We start from the raw sequence: 22,500 nt of genomic DNA on the forward strand, positions 1-22,500 counted from the left end.
ATTAAAATAGTTTCAATTTACTGTATTTCAAACCTCAAATTGTAGAAAAACTAAAAAGGAGTGTGAGAAAGACAAAGACAACACAATGTGTGGTTGAAGGGAAACGTATAAAGCTATATATTTCTATTTAGACTCCATTTTAATTATGTAACTAACTATTATTTATTGATGTAATCTTTTTTTGTTTTTGACTTGTCTAACGATCTTTTTATGTAATAATTTGGGCGGAAAAAGATTCACGAGACTCAAAATTGTAGTTCTAATGGTGATTTTTGTGTTTCAGAATATAAACTTGAATGAACAAGTGAAATACAAATACAGTAACAGGACAGCAAAGGAATGAGCAGAACTTTCCATCATGTGGGAGTTTGTAACCAAAACAAACAGAGAGAAATATTCATGACCTTGGCTTCTGAGTTTGCTTCTGTTTGCTGCTTTCGAGAAGACTTTGTTCAATCATGTACTGAGTCGCTGCGTCTTCGTCCTCATCCTCATCATCCTCCATCATCCCAGATCGCACAAACTCCATGATGAAGACGATGGCCCTGTTCAAAAAGGCATATTTCACTGAACTTGTGCGTGATCATCAAGTCTGTGTGTGAATTGGAGCTGAACACTGAAACAGGAAGTGATAGTCGCATGAATATAAAAGCCTCTTTCCACCTGAAAGGCTCTTCAGACGTTGATGTTAAAGGAGCATTGCTGCCTAAAGATGCTCCTGTAAGAACCCCCAAAAGTACACTTGTGTTATTTTTGTTGTTAATAATCATAGTATGCTATTTAAGCAGCTCACAGCTGATGTTACTTTTCATTTCGTAGTTATTTGAACACTATTTGAATGCTTTATTGCTGCTAACGTCCCATAGAATCATTGTAACTGATATTAATAGTTATAAAGTGATTCCGTGTAGATCTCATATGTCTCAGCCTGTTCTCTCTCTGGCTGCAGGTTTCTGTGCTGATAGACGTCACTGTGTTTCTTTACCTTGTGGGTTTGGATCCCTCTACTCGATTCAAAGAGGATGTGTTGTTGTCGCTGCAGACGGCAGGAGGAGGAGGAGGAGGAGAGGTCTCTGACCCGTGACTGAAACCAGAGCTTTACGTCTGCTTGACATGCCGATGAATCTATGTTCCAGTGTTTTAACAAGAGCACCGGCTGTCAATACATCTGTTTATACTCACGATCAATTTATTTGTCTTGGGATCGCTTCTTTAAAGTGTCGCAATTCTGCAGAGAAACTGGAGGTCATGTGACGTCTAGACCACATGGGGAGAGATCTGATAGCTGTTACTATATTTACCTCCAGAGACGTTTATGCAGTGAACGGATCAGCAGGTAGTCAGAGGACAGACGCTCTGTGCAATATATTCTATTCTTCTGCCAACTATTTATCAGATGAAATCATTTTGTCCATAAAAGAAAATCCATTCTATTCTGCAGGTGACGTTATCAGATGGAGGAAGAAGAGAAGTTCGGCATTTTGGCTTGAATAATCAACTTGTTTTTAATTAATTATATATTAATCGTTAAAGAATAATGGTCTTTAAACTAGATTTTGACAGAGCTCTACAAAAAATAAGACAGGAGCAGTGGCCCTGATCACAGGGTCGGTGGTTTGATCCCAGCTCGTTCTGTCCAAACCTTTAAAAGAGTCTTTGCTACAATTTCTATGAGTGTAAAAGTGTGAAAGGTAAATTGTAAAAGGTTTTGGATAAAAGTGCTACATTAATGCATTCCACTCATTCAAACAAATTCTTTCAGGAAACTCACATGTAACCGAGTTTTGAGCATCTAGGACTTTTTACCAGGAATCATATTTTAACCCATATAACAACTAAGAAAATCTATTAGAGGCAAAACACAACATAATTTTGTAGAATTGTGTCACAAAGCTCACATCCTTGGTTTGATTGATTACTAACAATGTAATGCGTCACATGATTGGGTGCTTTTAAATGAAAAATTGCACCAACAGTAAAAGCACCGTCTGTATCACATGGGATCATGTCCATGCTCTCTGTCTGGCTGGTGACTGCTGAGGCGCAGCTCATGTAAAGTTCTGCAGCAATCATTTTCCTAATGACTATAATTTCACTAACAAAGACCAGCTGATAGTGATGTGACCTTAAGGTTTGTTGGGACACAGAACAAAGAGGGAGATTTAGGAAGTGGAAAGGGGTCGAGGGATGAGGGGATCCTCCTCTGTTGCTCTCCCTCAGGTTTCTTCCCTGTGAAAGGGTTTTTACCATCTTTATTTAGGGAGTTTTTCCTGATCCGATGTGAGGTCCCGGGACAGGGATGTTATGTGTACAGACTGTAAAGCCAAATTTGTATGTGTGATGTTGGACTATATAAAATAAACTGAACACAAATTGTATGTACTTTTGTGGCGTTGATTGAGTGCAGTTAATTTAAAGTGAACCAAAACATCAGAATCTGATTGAACAATGCGTTACCTGCTCACTTAGATGAAACAGTTTGGAGTTCAGGACACGTCGACCAGCCGACCCTCTGCCAACCATATCTCAGATTCAATAATTTCATTCATACAATCGAATCTATTCTATTTTGAGTCCTAGTTTGGCATTTTGGTTTGAAAAATCAGTGAAAAGACTAAACGTTGTTTTTAATTAATTATATATTAATAGTTAAAGAATAATGGTCTTAAAACTAGATTGACAGATCTCTACAAAAAAAAAAAAACAGCTAGGGCCACAGGAGCAGTGGGCCTGATCACTGGGTCGGTGGTTTGATCCCCAGCTCGTCATGTCCAAACTTTTAAGAATCTTTGCTACAATTTGTATCAGTGTAAACGGTTTTGGATAAAAGTGCTACATTAATGCATTCCACTAACAAATCCTCTTTCAGGAAACTCACATGTAACCAAGTATTGAGCATCTAGGACTTCACAAAGCTCACATCGTTGGTTTGATTACTAACAATATAATGAGCCATGTGATTGGTGGTTGTAAATGAACAGTAAGCACTGTCTGTATCACATGGAATCATTTTCAAGCATTTCGATATCTGGAAAAAGTAACAACTATGAGTGACCAATAATTAAATAACACGAAACAACCAGACTGTAATTGAAAGTGTTTATTTTATTTTCTGTCTCAACTGTTTATGACCTTGGTCGCTCCTTCTTGCCTTTGTACAGAGCCAGCAGGGACACGTTGGCCACCTTGACCACCTTAAAGCGAACACCGGGAATATCACCAACGGCGTGACCTTTACGTCCGAATCCGGCCACCAGAACCTCATCGTTCTCCTGCAGGGGAGGAAGAGAGGAGAAAGGGTGCTCAGTAAAATAACACTCATCTAAATGTAGATTTGGGAAAACCTGAACAGATTAAATTAGTTGAACCTGGAATACAATTAGTAGACACTTGAAATAGTTCAAGCTTGTTTGGCGGTTATTCTAGGATGGATACAGGGAGAGTATTTACCTCGATGAAGTTGAGGCAACCATCATTGGGGACGAAGGCGGTGATCTTCTTGCCGTTCTTGATGAGCTGAACTCTCACACACTTCCTGATGGCAGAGTTAGGCTGCTTAGCCTCAACACCACTGCAAACGGGGGAAAAAAACAAACATTTAACAAACTTAACATAACAGTTAAAATGACCTCAAAAAGGAACACCAGGAGCATTATGATTGAGTAGAAACATTAATGCAATACTTCACAGAAACAACAGAACTATGACTTTCAGTAGGTATGATGTAGGGAAACAGTCAGCGTCTCCCAGGTCACTTGAGTTGTAAACATCTAATGTGACGGTTTGAGTCAAGCTCTCTGGTCTTAACTGGACCACCGAGGGGTCAATTAAAATGACCAGCTGGCCATGAAGAGTGTTTAGCCATCACTCCATCTTCCGTTCAGCCGGCCTCTCGGTACTCACACTTTCTCCAGAACGATGCCCTTAGCGTGGGAAGCTCCTCCGAAGGGGTTGGCCTTCAGGGCAGTGCCCAGATGGGCCTTCTTGTACTGTTTATCGTGCCATCTCTGCTCACGGCGGTGATTACGGAGCTTCCTGGCTGTGCGCAGACCACGACACTTTCCTGGGAGAAAAGGACCAGCAGGAAATAATGTCAGAGCCAATGCAATGTGGCAATTATGCAAGAGGAATACATGTTTTCGCTTCACTGGAGGTCACACTTGTGTCAGAATATCCATTAAGATGCTTCCTTGTTTCTGACTTAGTATCATTCGCACTCACCTAACAGGCACTTCAGTAACCAGAATACTGTCAATCATCTGAATTCAGAAACATGGTCAAAATGGTAAACTATATATAATTAGATTAAAACTGTAAAACCTAAGACGGTAATAGGGAGCCTCAAAGGTCCAGGTAACTTACTTTCCACAACTGAACGGTTATATACATTCAGACAGGAGAGCTGTAATTAAAAACGACTTCCTTTAAGAACCTGGTCTCTCACAGTGTCAAAATTCTTTAAATTGGTGATTTGCTTTAAACGTTACCACAAATAAATCGTTGTCGGCTGACAGCGTCTTAAAGCAAACAATCCGAGCTATATTAAGCCCGGATTCACACCAACTACAGAACAATTGAAGCCAAACACCTACATAAAGTTAAATATAAAATGTATCACCCTTACGTGAGGAACTATCTACACTTGGCTTTACATCCACTGCTGTTTACTGCATGTGATCGTTTACTAGAGTAAAAATGAACATTAACACTCACTTAAACGCCGTCTGCGCGTTTAATTCTGGCATTTCATTCCTAAAACCTGCGCTTTTGTGAGACGTGACCGGACTGAGACGAGCTAACGATGCTTTACGTCACGAGCACGTGGCTCCCCGAGACTAACACTCAGTCCGAGGCTTGTTACACGATATCATGTAACATTGTGTTAGTATGTTATCCAGCGGTTGAGCTAAATACTATACTTGCTAAATTATGGAGTAAAACGGACGAGTGCTATGCTATGCTAACCATGCTAACACGCAGCATAGATGTGTCATGGCCGCTCCACGTTGCGGCTAAACAACCGTAAAAACGGTCCCTTTTTTAGTCATTTTAGGAGGGCTTTTTCGCCACAAACGCATAAAAAACTGTTTATAAGACATTCATCTGCGACAGAAACGTGAAAAATCCCTGCGGTGAACAGAATAATTGAATGTTTAGGGTGAAGTTAAAGCCGTACCCATGATTGCAGAAGCGAGCCTGGGTTGGAAAGGAAGGACCCAAGATGCACCGCGGCAATGTCTAGTTTGAGGACCCCGGCCGGGAGCGCTACAGTAGATGCCTGACTGAAATTACCACTCAGAATCAGAGGTGGAAGTAAAGGTAAGGTCTCTCTTTCTCCCTCTCTCTCTTTTATGCATCCAAGCGATGACGATTTTTGTGTATGCGGTTATTTTTGATACAGAACAAATCATTTGAATACTTGTGTCACCACACTTATATCCAATGACTTCTATACATTTAATATCCTATCGATTACTCCAAATGTTTTAGCTTTTTAACAATATTTGAGACTTTTTTTTTACCTGCAATCTGTGAATTTAGAGTTGTATTTTATGTAAATCATTTGTTTTGCTTTATTCTAAGGTTTGTAAGTTATTTTACATTGGATAGATTTGTGCATGGATTATTTACTAAAGATGCAACATCTGTTGTTTAAATGCTGGTATTAAAAAGCATGTTTTTACCAGTATTTGCCTCATCAAAAATGATAATATGTATGTTGATCAGCTTTTTTAAAATCTGATGAGGATATATTAGTGTTTAAGTTCATATATGTAGCTACATAGCGGGACATTTATAGTATACAAATAAAGTTGTCAATGTTCTCTTAGGTCAACTGTATGAAACTATGTGTCTTCACACACAGCATGGCTGTAGACGCTTAGTCAATGATGGAAGAAGTATTCAGTTATTTTACTGAAGTTAAAGTAGCAATACCACATTCTAGAAATACTCTTTTTTTTACAAATAAAAGTTTGTTTTACTAAACTGTAAGTACAACAGTATTAGCATCCAAATGTACTTATACCAAAAGTAAATGTAACCTGCTCATTATGCTGAATGGTTATGTTATTGAATTATAATGTGTTTATCATTCATAATCCATTGCCAGGTAGAGCTAATTTGAATGACTTTATAGTGCTGGGTTCACTGTCATATGTGGAGTAAAAAGTGTAATATTTACTCTGAGATGTAGTGGATTAGAAGTATAAAATAGCATAAAATGGAAGTGTATTCAATACAGCAAATATATTTAGTTACATTTCACCTCCTTTATTCTCAATTATCCATCAACACTCCTGGAGAATGTGAACAAACTGCAAACTAAATGAGTAACAATGTAATGTTCTTTGCTTGTGCAGTGTCTTACTTTATAAAAGAGGTAGTAGAATAATACAATAAAAATGAAATGAATGATAAGCCAGCCATGATTGTATTCCATGTCTTCAAGGCAATCTCACAGTGTATCCTCAATACTTTGTCCTGTCTGTGCACTCGTCATTGTGCCGACCTCTAATCTGCTGAAATGAAACGTGTTTTGACTGAGCTGAAGTGAAAATGAGAAATTGTGTGGAAACCATGCAGGGGCGGGGCTCTAACCCCTCTTCTGCCCGTGCTCTGTCCTGATTGGCTGATCCATCCGTTTGTCATAGGGTTGGCTTAAAGACGGTGGGCTGATTAAAGTAGATTATAGGAGGGAGTGTGTGTGTGCTGGCATCCCTCTCTGGTCACCGCAGCGATGGCTTCACCATGGAAACACTGCTGCATCCTCCTCCTCCTCCTCTCTCTCCTTCTCCTCCATCTCAAGTCGTCCGCCTGCCTCGACCGGCAAATTGCTGACAGGTAAGTGAAGCGACACAAAAACAGAGACAGAGATTATGTTTTACCTTGATGCTTGTGGATTTTGACCTCTCGTGACGCTCTAATCTTTGACACTTGACACGGTCAGCTCAAAGATTACTGTCGCGTTGCGACTGAGAGCCTCACCAGGACCTATCTCTGAATGGATTGTGTTTATTTCTTCAAATTAGCATTCATATTTGGTCATTTTGGGGACAGAAAGACAATCTGGAAACCCAACATTTGGACATATTATCTATCATCTACCGTTACCCAGCAGGCAACATGATCATCCTGCTGGAATTTTGTTTGTACATGATGAATCCAAATATTAACTCTCTTTTTAGCTATGTTTTCTTCTTCTTCTTGTATCTATCTACTCCTAACATATACAGAAGCATCCTAAACGGCTACATGCTCCACTATGTTCACCAGCTAATTTCTAACTTTGTCATGTCTGTTTGGCTCTGAGCAGTTAGAGAACAGGAGGTTAGAGATGACGCTGGTTTGAGACTGAACAAAACAGTAAATGTGACTTAAAAGATGAGAAAAAAGCAACAACCTCTGTGTATCTGCAGCTTGTCACTAAACTAGAGCTAAAAGAGTGAATATTGGACCTAATCAAATGCATACAAACCAATATCCCATGCATGTTCTGTGGCAGCACGTCTGGCTCTCATGCAGGTGTTTGTGTGTTTTATACCTTCTCATCGTGCCACAACCTTTTATTCGCCAGAGCCGGGATCTTTCCCAAAACATACGTCTGCAGCAGAAAGCCAGAATTGTACAAACGTTGGCAAAAAAAAATCTGTCGATGCATAATCCAGGCTTTTGCAGAATCATTCAATAAGCGTTGTATGAGGGGAACAAAACACAAATGGGATGAAAGTGTGTGTCTGTGTCTGCTGCATGTGTAGAAAGGCAGATGTTCGCAGTTTGTCGTTTATCATGGGGGGCAGCTGCTGATTGTGAAAGGAGGAGGGAGAAGCTGCAAAATCTCTTTTTGGCTCAGAGCCACCACGTCCTTTGTGTGTCTGTGTGTGTGTGTGTGTGTGTGTGTGTGTGTGTGTGTGTGTGTGTGTGTGTGTGTGTGTGTGTGTGTGTGTGTGTATGATTATGTAATCAGTGCAATCCCACAATCCACAGTCTGACTAAACAAGAGGAGCTAAACCTTTTTTTGTGGCTGTGGGTGATTTGGGGGGATTTGCCTATCTATGCCTCTTGTTCTAAACAAAGCACATTTAAAATACATTTATATGAGCTGATGTTTTATTCTACACGGAGAGGCAGGAGCGTGGCTCATTCAGATCAGACTGTATTGTTGAATTGGTGTGTGGTCAATAAAGTTCTTATATTGTTTTATTACACAGAGTATTGTGACCAAATGGGGACACAACCAAATGCATGGACTTAAATATGAGGGTACAAATTAAGTATTGCAAAAACATTACTTTTAATTTAATGCTAGGTGTATGTCTGTAAAAAATTTGCAGTTTATTAAATATTATATTGTATTTTGTACAGTTTATCTGCTGCAACAAATACGTTATTTAGTAAAACATAATGCCAACCAGATGGCCTTTTCTATTAAAAGGTGCTAAATTCGTGTCTATGAAAACCGGCTGAGGGATTGCCTCCACACGGCTCTCAACATGGCGGCGGGGCTGTCTCAATAACAGATTGTCACTACACGATATATATTTATCGACAATTAAAAAAGTAATGCTGTCTTTTTACTTCTATTTAATTTGTAATAAAAAAATATTTCTTATATATCTGTTATATTGGTAATAACATAATATGAGTGTAGCGAGGTGGAAAGAGAGTCGGCCACCATAACACACATACATATAAGATGATTTAAAAAGCAATAGGGTTATTTACACAATATCATCGAATGTGTATTATCAACATACTAATATTTCATATTTCAATACATGTCAACGTATATTGCGACCACACCATAGTCTGCCTGCCGTATAAACCCTGAACTGAATTATTATGACTTTAAACAGCGTCAGAGTTTTGGTGTTAAACTGATTCTAATATTAAATCTCGATCCACTGTTTCTCTACTTTTAGTGTTTCTCTGTAATCGGGGTCAGAGTGGGTCACCTCAGACTGATCACTATCTGGTATCTTAAACACTAATCCACCAGGTCCACGACTGGGTCACTCGACTGACAAAATGCATTCTGGGTAGTCGAAACCTCACAGGTTCATCTGTTGACCATCCTCTCTCTCGCCACTATTTCTAAACTTCATTATTTATTAGGGTGAGTTAACATATTGTCATGATGTTGTATTATATGTTCCATTATTTTACAAGTAACTACCAATAGTTCTCAACTCGGCTCTATGGTAAACTTTTATTTGGCTTTTGTGAGGAGCTATTCTTTTTTTTTAAATGTCTTATAAGGCCAACTGTCAAAATGATAATGAATCAGAATTACATTTGAATTATTTGCTTATAAAATTTCTTGAGAAAATTGCTAACATGTATCTCTTTACAACTGATAAAAATGCAAATAAATACAATCTAGTGTAAGAAAATGAAACAATGAATAAAGTGAGAAATAAAAAGATAAGAAGATATTTATATATTCATAGTTAAACAATATCTAAAACACACCATCAGAACGGACAGACCTTTAGTGCCAGATAAGATAATATATTAAATATGTGACCTGAATAAGAACATGAACAAATACAGATCAATGAAGAGAGAATCTAATCAATTAAAACAGGAAGTTGTGTTAAATTGAAAGTAGGAAATGGAAAATCATTGATCCTGCGGCCATTTTTGTTCACAGTGCTGCTGCCTCTCCAGACCATGGTGAGTATAGTTATGTCTGTCTGTCTGTCTGTCTGTCTGTCTGTCTGTCTGTCTGTCTTTAGAAACATCCCCGTGCCTGAAGGACAACATCTTAAAATTCTATGTGTAATATAAATGGCTGCTTTAGGCAAAAGTCTTTATGTTTGGCCATATATATATATATATATATATATATATATATATATATATATATATATATATATATATTTAAAAGAAGTGTATATTATGTGTGATTTAATTCATAAAACGAGAGAAGTCCTCCTCTTATTGCCTCTCCAGATGAAGAGATGGCACAGAGTGATGGAGGGATGTGGATGGAGGAGCGTTTCCTGTCTACAGACCAACCGTTTAGACAACTGCAGGTAAACTCAACAGTGTTTTATTGTTAAAAAAACAAACATAAACTGTGGCGGTAAAAAAGTACTGGACTGCAAATCTTGCATCCAAATTGTATGGAAGTAAAAGTAAGCAAGAGTCAGCGAGGACACACAGAAATAAGAGAGTTAAGTGTCACTGCTGAGTAAAAGCTCAAAAGATTTTAATTCCTGAAGGGCAGTTAAAGAAAAGGAAGAAAGGAAGTATAAGAGGAAAGAAGCACTCATGGTTTGACATAAACGTCCTTTCTCTTTCCTTCAAGACTCTTCAGTCTCCAGATGTCTCACGGAGGAAGTTGCTTCAGATGCCAGGAGCTGCAGTTCCCTTCCCTCCCCTCAAGGTGGCGTTGTCTCCGTACGACTAACCAGTTACTGTAAACACCGTAGAGACACTGACGGCTGAGAAAATATGAAAACCCATCCATTATTTATACCTTACATTTTACTGTCAACACAAGATGGAAAAGTGATCCGATGCTTTTATCTTCAATGTTATCGATAATTATTTCACAGTTCATAATCAATTATTTATCCCACTTAATGTATTTTACCCCGACTTCCAATCTTTGTGTTAAGCTTTGATAAAAATATCAGATATTAAACCAGGTATTAGAATATATTAAGATATACATAGTGGATGCAGTGTATACATAATACATACAAAGTGCCACTTAAAACACAAATATTTCCCGTCCACCAGGTGTTGTCAGTAATACTCTCCTCCCCGTCCACCAGGTGTTGTCAGTAATACTCTCCCCGTCCACCAGGTGTTGTCAGTAATACTCTCCTCCCGTCCACCAGGTGTTGTCAGTAATACTCTCCCCGTCCACCAGGTGTTGTCAGTAATACTCTCCCCGTCCACCAGGTGTTGTCAGTAATACTCTCCCTGTCCACTAGGTGTTGTCAGTAATACTCTCCTCCTGTCCACCAGGTGTTGTCAGTAATACTCTCCTCCCGTCCACCAGGTGTTGTCAGTAATACTCTCCCCGTCCACCAGGTGTTGTCAGTAATACTCTCCACGTCCACCAGGTGTTGTCAGTAATACTCTCCCTGTCCACCAAGTGTTGTCAGTAATACTCTCCTCCTGTCCACCAGGTGTTGTCAGTAATACTCTCCACGTCCACCAGGTGTTGTCAGTAATACTCTCCCTGTCCACCAGGTGTTGTCAGTAATACTCTCCACGTCCACCAGGTGTTGTCAGTAATACTCTCCACGTCCACCAGGTGTTGTCAGTAATACTCTCCCTGTCCACCAGGTGTTGTCAGTAATACTCTCCACGTCCACCAGGTGTTGTCAGTAATACTCTCCTCCCGTCCACCAGGTGTTGTCAGTAATACTCTCCCTGTCCACCAGGTGTTGTCAGTAATACTCTCCCCGTCCACCAGGTGTTGTCAGTAATACTCTCCCCGTCCACCAGGTGTTGTCAGTAATACTCTCCCCGTCCACCAGGTGTTGTCAGTAATACTCTCCCTGTCCACTAGGTGTTGTCAGTAATACTCTCCTCCTGTCCACCAGGTGTTGTCAGTAATACTCTCCTCCCGTCCACCAGGTGTTGTCAGTAATACTCTCCCCGTCCACCAGGTGTTGTCAGTAATACTCTCCACGTCCACCAGGTGTTGTCAGTAATACTCTCCCTGTCCACCAAGTGTTGTCAGTAATACTCTCCCTGTCCACCAAGTGTTGTCAGTAATACTCTCCCTGTCCACCAGGTGTTGTCAGTAATACTCTCCACGTCCACCATTGTGTTGTCAGTAATACTCTCCACGTCCACCAGGTGTTGTCAGTAATACTCTCCACGTCCACCAGGTGTTGTCAGTAATACTCTCCCTGTCCACCAAGTGTTGTCAGTAATACTCTCCTCCTGTCCACCAGGTGTTGTCAGTAATACTCTCCACGTCCACCAGGTGTTGTCAGTAATACTCTCCCTGTCCACCAGGTGTTGTCAGTAATACTCTCCACGTCCACCATTGTGTTGTCAGTAATACTCTCCCCGTCCACCAGGTGTTGTCAGTAATACTCTCCCTGTCCACCAGGTGTTGTCAGTAATACTCTCCACGTCCACCATTGTGTTGTCAGTAATACTCTCCACGTCCACCAGGTGTTGTCAGTAATACTCTCCCCGTCCACCAGGTGTTGTCAGTAATACTCTCCACGTCCACCAGGTGTTGTCAGTAATACTCTCCCCGTCCACCAGGTGTTGTCAGTAATACTCTCCACGTCCACCAGGTGTTGTCAGTAATACTCTCCACGTCCACCAGGTGTTGTCAGTAATACTCTCCCCGTCCACCAGGTGTTGTCCGATGGGGAGCCGTGCGTCCTCTTGCAGGCCAGGAAGCTGTCTCTCCGCTATGAGAAGCAGAAGCAGCTGGACCTGACGGAAAGAGCCTTTTCTCCTCAGAAACCCGTCGACACCAGCCAGTCTGTCTGCCGCCAGGACAAAGCCACGTATGTACCCGTCTGTCTACCTGTCTGTCTGATCGACACACACCTTTGAAAGCATCGGAAGAAACAAATGATTTAGCCGTTTCCTGATGTTATCGGGAGAAACATCCCGATATGTCTCCTTTTCATACAATGGGATTTTTTTTAAGAAAATAAACAACAGCAAGATCATAGTCCAGTTCATATAGAGTAGAGTTTTTCAGCAGTTACCTCAATTGTTTTGTCACTTCTGTCTGTCTGTCTGTCTTCACCAGGCTGATCATGAGGTTTGGAGATGTGGAGGATTTGAGAGACCTGTCCATCAGGTCAGTCATACCATCTGTCTGACAATCACGCACAAAAACACAACTTTATGTTATGTTCATCAAGACAAATATGCAATCAAATGTAAAATGTTGATTGAAATTCTTCTTAATGTTCACATAAAAAAGTACCCTATAGTTATTTTCACCATTTGAGACCTTCATTGTTTAAATCCATGTTTTCAGCCACCAGCTGAAATGTGCACGGTAACATTTTAACTGACTCTTGTCGTCCCTGTTGTCAGACTGCAGCTGTCCAACACTTTCTACGAGTCTTCTGGCCAGTGGTGGTTCTCGGTGGACAGCGTGTCTCTGCTCTACAACACCTCCGAGGAGGCCGTGTTCAACGCCAGCGATGTGTACGCTCCGGCCTCCTCCTCCTACCACTGCCTCCACGTCAGCAGCCTGCAGCGCTACAGCGCTCTGCTGCTGCCCAGCAGCGACCACGCCCGCCGCTGGAGCGTCACCTTCACCAACTTCCAGGTATTGTGTGCCTCTACCCGCTTGTTTCTTTAGTGCAGTGGTTCTCACACTGTGGGGCGCGACCCTCTAGTGGGGCGTGGCGGTATTACAGCGGGGAGATGCAGATTCGTAAAAAAAAGAAAGCAGCTCACTGCAGCCACTAATACTGATACAAAATGATGCTCGCACATCTGCACTCATTCTGTTTTGCACAGGTTGAACGCTCTTGTTATTACCTTGAAAAGATATTTCGTGCAAAACAGGTTATTTGAAGACACAATAGGAACTTTTTTTTGCTAAATATGAGTTATTTTTGCACATAGAACTTTATTTGCATTTTTCTAACAAAGTGATTGCACATGTTATTAGTTTTGGTCTGATGGAGCAATCTGGTTTACTTGAAAGGGATGGCAATTTTCTTTATTCTATTATTTGAAAAGGCACGGATGAAGGAGTCACAAAACGTTGGACCATTTTTCTTACAATTTTGTTGGGGCGGTGGGGCCCGAACATTTTTCTTCCTCCAAAGTGGGGCGTGACATAAAAGGTTTGAGAACCACTGCTTTAGTGAGACAAAACTCTGATTATTTGCAAGAGTTTCTGTTGACACAGAAAATATCTGCATTGAATGTTTGTTTGGATTTGAACTCTGCTCATGCATCCTGGCTCCAGAGAGGATTTATTTCACTGTACACTGACGATAAACTTGAATTCTGAACCGTCACACTATGAATTGTATCTCCTTAATCCTCTTTAAAATGTCCCCTTGTCAGATCCAAGCGTTCAACGTCACCGCCGGTAAATTTTCTCCGGCGAGCGTCTGCGCCACCTTCATGACGCCGGCCATCCTGATGGGCCTCGTCACGTCCCTCATCCTGCTGCTGGTCCTGGCCTACGCGCTGCACATGGTCGTCCACCTGAAACACATCGAGCACGACGACGAACACAAGGCCGACGTCTACTTCCCACAAAGCCCCGAACAGCCGGAACACTGCTGTCTGGAAAGTGACGCTGAGAACAAATATACTGTAGAGTAGCCAAGGGGATAACCAGAGACTGTTGCGCTTCAAAAAGAGACATATCTGATTTGATGCGGACAACTGACACCAAACCTCTGGTGGGATGGTACACTCAAGATTAGATTTTTTTAAATATATATTTTTAGTGTTTTTTTTTTAAATTTCCTATTAGTGTATTTCTGCATTTGTCTTTATAACAAAATTAATAAAATATGAATAAAAATGCATGTTTTTTTCCTTCTTTTTAATTCAACCTATATTTGTGTCGTGGCACACTCCATCCAGTAGGTGGCGGTAATACACCTCTTAACGGGTCAACCGCCAATAACCACCGAAGAAGAAGATGTTTCATAGAAGAAGAAAAAGAAGAAGAAGTCGAAACATCGCACTGACTTGATGAGAGTATTCACAAGTATTTAAAGATAATATATCAACTTTTGTGAACGTTTGTTGACCATTGACGTCACCGGCGTAGTTTAACGGCCGCAGCGCGTGCGTCCGCCCTCTGGTGTCCTCCTCCGGCCCCCCGGGACCTCATGTTTAACCGCCTCCCCGCTGTCCTCGCACTGCTCCCCCGCCGCCTGCTGCTCGCCTCCTCGCAGAGGACTCTGACCGGAGCCTCTCACGGCCTCCTCGGTAGGATGGAGCCCGCCGTGGTGAGGTGTCTCCCCGGGGAGCGCAAGCTCACCATCTCCTTCCGCCTGGACGGCAACAACAAGTGCATGCTGAGGGACCAGGACGAGGCTCTGGGCAAGGTCCTGGCCCGGATCTCCAACGGCCTCGTCAAGGGCCAAGGAAAGGCGAGGAAGTCGAAGAAGAAAAAGGGGTTGCAGCCGGAGCCGCCGGGGTCTGGCCCGGCCGTGAAGCTGTTCTTCCAGGGGGAAGAGGTGGCCGACACCGAGCTGAACTCCGCGGCGTGGCGGGACGGAGCCGAGCTGCGGGTGGGAGACGTCACGTACGCGGTTCAGAGGAACGCGCCCACCTTCACTACCGCGGAGCTGCCGGGGTCCCTGCTGGCCGGGTTCCCCGTCTGTCCACACCTGCAGGTGGAGTTCGGGAGCCTGCAGGACTGCGAGTTCACGTGGTTTAAAGAAAATGCCCCAAACGCAAGGTAATGACTTACACTGGGACATGTAGTGAGTTACACTGGGACATGTTATGAGTTACACTGGGACATGTAGTGAGTTACACTGGGACATGTAGTGAGTTACACTGGGAGAGTGTTAATCCGTCTAGGAGTCTCATATTTATTATATATTTTATTACACATGTATAGTATAATAATCAACTTTATTGTGTATTCTTTAATAACTAAATTAAAGAGATAAATATTTGTTTAAATCGTGTTTTTGTTTTAAATAAGGAAGCATATTCCAGGTTGTAAAGTCATGTTTACGCTAACGTAGGTTAGGTCAGGTTGACAAAGAGATAAATAAAGGTAATACAATAATAGATTGTAGAAAGTGTCACCAGAGATATGAGTTGTGCTGCGTAAAGAGAAGAATGTTTATTTTTTTTCAAAGTTGTTTTTCTCTTTCTTGTCGCAGCCCCGAAGCCGCCGGAGAACTTCCATGTCAGGGCGGCGGTTGGACGGAGGTGGGACGCGGCAGAGTCCACGTCCCGTCCAACCACGACATCGGCTTCCGGCTCAAACTGCACTGCACGCCTAAAGACGGAGGACGCAGCGGCCCGGCCAAGGAGCTGGTCTCTGCGGGCGCCGTGGAGGCCGGGCCGGGCGTGTGCACCTTCGACAACCGACACGCGTACACCCCCAAAGAGGCGGAGTGGCCGGCGCTGAGGGTGGTGACCTACAACATCCTGGCCGACGTCTACGCTCAGACAGAACTCTCCAAGACGGTGCTTTACCCGTACTGCGCCCCGTACGCCCTGCAGCTGGACTACAGGCAGAACCTGATCAAGAAGGAGCTGGCCGGATACAACGCTGACATCGTCTGTCTGCAGGAGGTCGACAAGGGTGATTGTTTGCGGAAATGACCAAGTTGCTTAAAAAAAGTTTGTCTCTTTTATTTTCTGTGAGGACCGGTCGAGGGGTTTCTGACTCTCTTCATGTCCTCTGGACTCTTTAGGAGTGTTTGTGGACAGTCTGACTCCGGCTCTGGATGCCTTCGGTCTGGAAGGAGTTTTTAGGATCAAAGAGAAGCAGCATGAAGGACTGGCCACTTTCTACCGCAGGTCAGCTGAGCCAGCAACAATGAACACATTGCATGTGGTACATAGTACATAGTACATATTACATAGTGTATAGTACATAGTACATATTACATAGTCATAGTACATAGCACATGTGAGTGTCAATGCTACAAGCTAACTCCAATACTCAACTTTGCTGAGTATGAAAAACGTGTCGCAACATTTACACTTTCTTTTAAATTCAAAAATATATAATTTCCTTCTACTCCTCAATGAACTGGACTTCATGTGTCTCCAGCAGCAGCTGGTTCAAGGTGTTGTTGTTGTAGGTTTCCTCCAGCAGGTGGGGCAGGTGTTTAGCTGCTGTAATAGTTACTGAACAGCTCCCCCTGGTGGAGACTCCGCAGTCTGACAGTAGAGGTTGGGTTATGTTGGATCAGAATTCACGTTGGGTGTTGATAGTTGTTCCAGGTGGTCAAACCCACCAATGCTGTGATCACACCTCTCTTTCCTTTCACAACCCAGGATATATTGTGACCACAGTATTTAGTTTATATTTTAAACAGTTTAAATCCAGGATTAAGTCGGATAATTATAAAGTAATTGTGTCTCTTTTAGGTCAAAGTTTAAGCTGCTGAGCCAGCATGACATCGTGCTGAGCGAGGCTCTGACCTCTGACCCCATCCATTCCACGCTGCTGGAGAAGGTTTCAGTGAACAGCGCTTTGAAGGGCAAGATGCTGCAGAGGGCCACAGTGCTGCAGGTACTGGGATTAACACTGGGGAATTGTGTTAGGGGACATTTTTCGCCTTTTTGTGACATTTAAAGGGCTAATAAGTTCATTAAAAAAAAGAGGACAGAATAGTCAATAACCTTGAGGTCACCCGTTGGTTTGTGGACTGCCTTTTGGAAGCTTTGCTGTCACAATCTTGTTTTTTGACATTTTAAAGCAGAAATTCACTTTCATGAACTGAAAACACACCACGAAAGAGTTAAAGTTTTTAAGGCGAAAACACGGACAACTACCAGACAGGACAACAGCGTGGTTGCGACCTGTCAATCACCTTGTAGCCCCGCCCTAACGCATCTCCTGCTTTATGGTCTGTTTGACTCGAAACTAGAGATTGAGACATAACCTCATGTTTACAATGTTTACTGAGGGAATAAATCAAGAGAAGTAGAGTCATTTTATCACAGACTTCTATACAACCAGACTTCTTTCTGCAACCAGAGTTGTGACACTTGTGTTTCCCGACTCGTTTCTCTGCAGGTCAGTGTGCTGGAGGACCTGAATAAACCAGGCAGGCAGGTCTGTGTGGCCAACACTCACCTGTACTGGCACCCAAAAGGTAGAGCGACTCATTCCTCTGTATGAACACAGCTGAGTCCCTGATGTCGGACAGCAGAGTGACGTCTTGTACACTTTTAATCTGCGCAAAGGACAAATGTCTAAACAACTAAATTAATCTCCTTTTTGAAGGAGGGAATCTTCGTTTGGTCCAGATGGGCGTGGCCCTGCAACACCTGAGTCATGTGATCAGCGAGGTCACACCTGGAGCGCCTATGGTCTTTTGTGGTGACTTTAACTCCCCGCCTCACTCAGGTAACCCAAAAGCAAGGCCGCCAGCATTCACTTTATCTTTCGTTAACTTCAGTTGAGGGAGGTTTTTGTGACCGTTGACAATAATGACGCATTCTGTGTTTGAAAGCGTGTGAGTCATGTGTTTATCTTCCTCTTCCCGTCTGCAGGTGTGTTCCAGCTGCTCAGTGAGACGGCGGTTCCTCTGCAACACGCAGACTGGAGCAGCTCTGGTCCGGAGGAGGCCTGCAGCATGGAGCTGCTCTCTGCGTTCCCTCCTCTGCTGAGCGCCTGCAGCCAGCCGGCCTACACCAACTACGTGGGAGGATTTCACGGCTGCCTGGACTACATCTTCATACAGCCGGACAGCATGCAGGTACTGATACTAGTACTGCTGTAGTGGTCCTTTATCCCCAAAATCTAGCTTAAATCAAACGCCACTGATGCACCATGGGTAAGTGATTCATGCAGGGTAACGAGTTCATCTTCTATGTCAGGTTTCTGTGGTTCAAATGATTTATTTAGCATAATAATAAGCAGCAAACAAATCATGCTTATTTCTGCGTGTCCTGCTCTAGTAAAAAACACACAGCCTCCCATTGCGTGCTGATCCGATAAATATGATATTGTTTATATATATAAATAATATAATAATGTGTGTGTTGGTGCAGGTGGAGCAGGTGATTCCTCTGCCCAGCCACCAGGAGGTCACCACCCACGAGGCTCTGCCCAGCGTCGCTCATCCCTCCGATCACATCGCCCTGGTCTGTGACCTGCGCTGGAACCCGTGACCTCGAACTGTTTTCACCTCAAACCACCAGGACAAAAGAGAATGGAGAAGCTCGTCACCCGTTGCTCCTGCAAATACATCCTGACTTTGGATTTTCTTTCTACTTGAATGAAGTCGGAGCATGAAAACCTGATGTAAGACTGGTTTTAATTACAGAAGGACATTAACTGTTGTGATGAGGTCCGTATTGTATTATTTACAGTACAATAATTAGGGACTTCTAACCACTGATATTCAGTGTTGGGGTTGTTAATGGGAAAAGTGATGAATTGCAAATAATTGTTTTTCTTTGAGGTAATAATGATTTGTGTGGTACTCAGACAGAAGAGTACTGCATCATTTTAGGTTGATAATGGTTGTTAATGGAGTAATTTGACTCCTGTTACCCTTTTAAAACCATTGTTAAAACATATTTTAGTTCATATTGACTTTTACTGCCTTAAATACCCAGTAAGATTGGCAATGAATACATATTTACATTTTAATAAAGGTATTTATTATTACTATTGTTTGGACAAACAAGTTGCTCAGTGGTTCTTTAAGTTTTCAATAAACTGATAAAGTTTGAGTCTGAGTCTTTGAGTTTGAGCGCTCTGTTTTAATGTTAATATTTCCAGAAGCATTCAAAGGCAGCCCTTAAAGTGAACATCCCTATATGAATATGGTATCTAACAAGCTTTCATTTTGTGTGACTGTTTGGGTCAATATAAAAGCACCTTGTCGGGCAAAATATTCACTTGTGGCACTGATCGTAATGCTGTGGAAGCCCATTCTGATCGTGGAAGAAAAATTAGTTGTAAAGTTTGAGATTACTAAAGTAAAAATACACCTTGTAAATCAAACATGTTCACTAAGTGAAAAGTAGAGTTAAGTAAGTTAGATTTAAAAAAAAAAAAGTAGGTAAGTAGGTAAACAAGCTGTCAGCTGTCAAATGTAGACGCGGTGGATCCGCCTTCCATCGCCACGCTGTTTTTCTCTGATTGGTCAGAAATCGTGAAGAGGCGGGACCGGAGTGTTTGGGACATACCATTGTGTCATAAGTTAAGAGGTGTGATGACCCACTTAAATAAAGTAAGTGGGAAAGCCATGGCGATTTGGCCCATTTTTCGTCGATAGACAATAATCTAATAAGTATAAAATATCTCCAACGTTAGCTTTGTACCATATAGCAACATTCTCTTATTTCATTGAAGGCTCTGGTTCATTTAGACACCCCCGTGTCAGTGACAGCGCCGAGGGGCACACCATCAAGTTTCCCAGCGTCAGCTAGGCAGACCGGAAGTTGGGTGAATTGGCCTTTAAGATAAAAGCAGGATATGGCAAATAAAAGAAAACGAAATGATTACCTCTAAAGATCAGAATTTTGGCTAAGATTCGTTGGTGCTATTGTATAAAACTCAGGGACTTTATAACAAAGTTGCATTTGTTTATTACGATTTCTACTTTTGAATAAACTTAACATTGTGTAAAAGCGGTTGATTTCATATTCCCACGTTTTTTTCTTCTAATAATTATAATTGTCTTAGACATTGCTGCATTTTTTAATTGAAATGTTCAAGCAATGGGTACCAACTTCCAAAATCTTAAATATACAAATAAAAGTAGTGACTCACTTTGACATGATGCCTCTCAATCAACTTCTAATTTAAACTGCGTGCTTTTATTGTGAAACCATTGACCGGATGCGTGACGTGTCCCGCTGTCTCGCTTGACGCTGACCCGCTCCAACAGGAAGCGAAACAAGGAATCCGGATTTGAACGATCTTACGTGTCATTCCCATTCAGTCATTCACAAGTCACCCGAACACTTCTGCTTTACGGAATCACGTAAGTAGTTTCCACCCTTTTTACTCACCTTCACGCAAACAGACAGACAGTCTGGCTGCTGACTGACTGTCGTTAAAAGCCGTAAATCAGTAAATGACCTGACGTCACCTGAACTAAGCTAACGGGGGTTAGCTACAAATCCCTGGAAGTTCATGTGTCAGGAAATATGAGTCTGTTTTATCTCATAATTTACATACTACTTACAGTTTATTCATATATTATGATCCCTGTGTGGCCGTGTAGCTACTTCAGCTGCTTTAATCTGTGTTGTTATTTATTTTATGCTGTTTTGTTATTGTCCTGAAACTGAAATAATTCCTTTAAGTGTGAATTAATTCATGTGATCTGGTTCATTAGGGGGTCACATGTCTGGTTTAGACTTCTTTACAATTCTGCCCTTAGGAAATAAGCAAATGTTTTTGTTCAACAAAGACTCCACTTTGATTTGTTGCTTTATGTAACTGTAAATGTATTATCTTGAGCTTTTCCACTACTTTCTGAAGTGTTAAAAGGTCAGTTTTCATGAGATTAATGAACAATGTCGACAGTTGTAAATTGTAACCGCAAAAAGAAAAGGAGGAATCTGGCCGGACGAGTTTTACAACATGCAAAATCTGTCTTTTGTCCCAAAGAAGAATGCAAACTGACGAGTGTTTAGATCATCTCATTGGCTCCTCTTTAAGGCCAAAATATAAACCTTTTCTTTAATGTTCTGAAAGTGGAGAAACATCAACTTCGCGCTCCTCAAAGAATATACTATTGCAGTTTTAGTCTTGCCACAAGCCCAATGATCCCAAGTGCAAACACGGATCTGTTGAGCAACATCATCGTGACAGTCCTGACCTTTTGCTGACTCAAAAAGTTTGTAATGAACATTTGAGCTTCTGGACTTGAACGTGTTCCTTTAACCTTTCTGCCAGGTTTCAGAGTCGGTTTCAGAGTCGGTCATCTATCGCAGAAACCATATTCATAGTCATATTCCTGTTGTCTCCTCTCTCCCGTTCAGGTTCTCGTTGTCGTCTCGCCACCGATGAGCTGCAGTAACCCTGGTAACGGTCGCTAACGCCACAAGCATGAAGGCTCTGATCCTGGTCGGGGGTTACGGGACCCGGCTGCGGCCGCTCACGCTGAGCGTCCCCAAGCCGCTGGTGGACTTCTGTAACAAACCCATCCTGCTGCACCAGGTGGAGGCACTGGTCAAGGTACGGAGGGGGAGGAGGGTCATGTTCATGTGAGCCGTCCCTTTACTGCGGAGGTTTGTTTTTGAGGTTATTGACTTTAGCGGGTTTCTCTCTCTCTCTCTCTTTGTGTGTGTGTGTGTGTGTGTGTGTGTGTGTGTGTGTTTGCAGGCCGGGGTGGACCATGTGATTCTGGCGGTGAGCTACATGTCCGACCTGCTGGAGCGAGAGATGAGAATCCAGGAGGAGAGAGTAAGTACCAGTCACATCTCACACTGAAGGTTGTTTATAGTAATTAAGAAGATAAGTGGCTTCATCCATTAACTTCTTCCTAAAGGGTCAATCCACACAAATCACTGAATCCATGCAGCTTTTATTTAGTGAAAGTGAAGGTTAGATAACCGGTTACATCACCGTAAAACAAAGGAATCTCTCCCCTTTTTTATTTTGAAGGCCAGAAGGAAGCTGTAATGTTACCATAAACGCATCTTTACTGAGTTTTTACTGAACAGCTTTTTTTTCTGTCTTTCTTCAGCTGTTTTACCTTTTTGATATAAAACATTGTCTAATAAAATCGAACCGGTGAGACATATTTTATAACACAATTGAATCTTAAGTCAAAGTCTGTCATGATATGTAGTTTACTGCTGCAACAATTTGTCAATTAATCAATTAGTTTATTGTTTATGAACATTCAGAAT

The 22,500-nt window shown here is 42.1% G+C and overlaps 4 protein-coding genes across 5 annotated transcripts in view; 2 read left to right on the top strand and 2 right to left on the bottom strand.

The window, feature by feature from the left end:
• asb14a (ankyrin repeat and SOCS box containing 14a) overlaps positions 1–529 on the bottom strand; it is a gene marked incomplete at its 5' end in the record, with an annotated part of 6,454 nt that extends 5,925 nt beyond the window's left edge. The window contains one exon of the mRNA XM_079218241.1: positions 448–529. Within this exon, the coding sequence (XP_079074367.1) occupies positions 448–529 (82 nt within the window). The remainder of the gene's footprint in view (positions 1–447) is intronic.
• Positions 530–3,085: 2,556 nt separating this feature from the next.
• Positions 3,086–5,225, bottom strand: rps23 (ribosomal protein S23). The gene is made up of 4 exons (XM_079218534.1): positions 5,177–5,225; positions 3,904–4,063; positions 3,451–3,571; positions 3,086–3,272 (listed from the first exon to the last, which is right to left on the bottom strand). The coding sequence occupies exons 1-4, from the start codon at positions 5,178–5,180 to the stop codon at positions 3,126–3,128; spliced, it is 432 nt and encodes a 143-aa protein (XP_079074660.1). The 5' UTR covers positions 5,181–5,225; the 3' UTR covers positions 3,086–3,125.
• A 9,585-nt stretch (positions 5,226–14,810) lies between these two features.
• Positions 14,811–19,322, top strand: pde12 (phosphodiesterase 12; the record flags this gene model as incomplete). The annotated part of the gene is made up of 8 exons (XM_079218533.1): positions 14,811–15,385; positions 15,822–16,249; positions 16,362–16,467; positions 17,044–17,188; positions 17,696–17,774; positions 17,906–18,028; positions 18,175–18,380; positions 18,676–19,322. 8 exons carry the CDS (start codon positions 14,811–14,813, stop codon positions 18,793–18,795), a joined length of 1,782 nt encoding a protein of 593 aa, XP_079074659.1. The 3' UTR covers positions 18,796–19,322.
• Positions 19,323–21,694: 2,372 nt separating this feature from the next.
• Positions 21,695–22,500, top strand: part of gmppb (GDP-mannose pyrophosphorylase B) — a gene marked incomplete at its 5' end in the record, with an annotated part of 8,268 nt that continues 7,462 nt past the window's right edge. For both annotated transcript variants that reach the window (XM_079218609.1, XM_079218610.1), the window contains 2 exons: positions 21,695–21,823; positions 21,971–22,051. In XM_079218609.1, the coding sequence (XP_079074735.1) occupies positions 21,695–21,823; positions 21,971–22,051 (210 nt within the window). The remainder of the gene's footprint in view (positions 21,824–21,970; positions 22,052–22,500) is intronic.

This window comes from Taurulus bubalis (genome assembly GCF_910589615.1).
Source record: "Taurulus bubalis genome assembly, chromosome: 5".
Lineage (NCBI taxonomy): Eukaryota > Metazoa > Chordata > Actinopteri > Perciformes > Cottidae > Taurulus > Taurulus bubalis.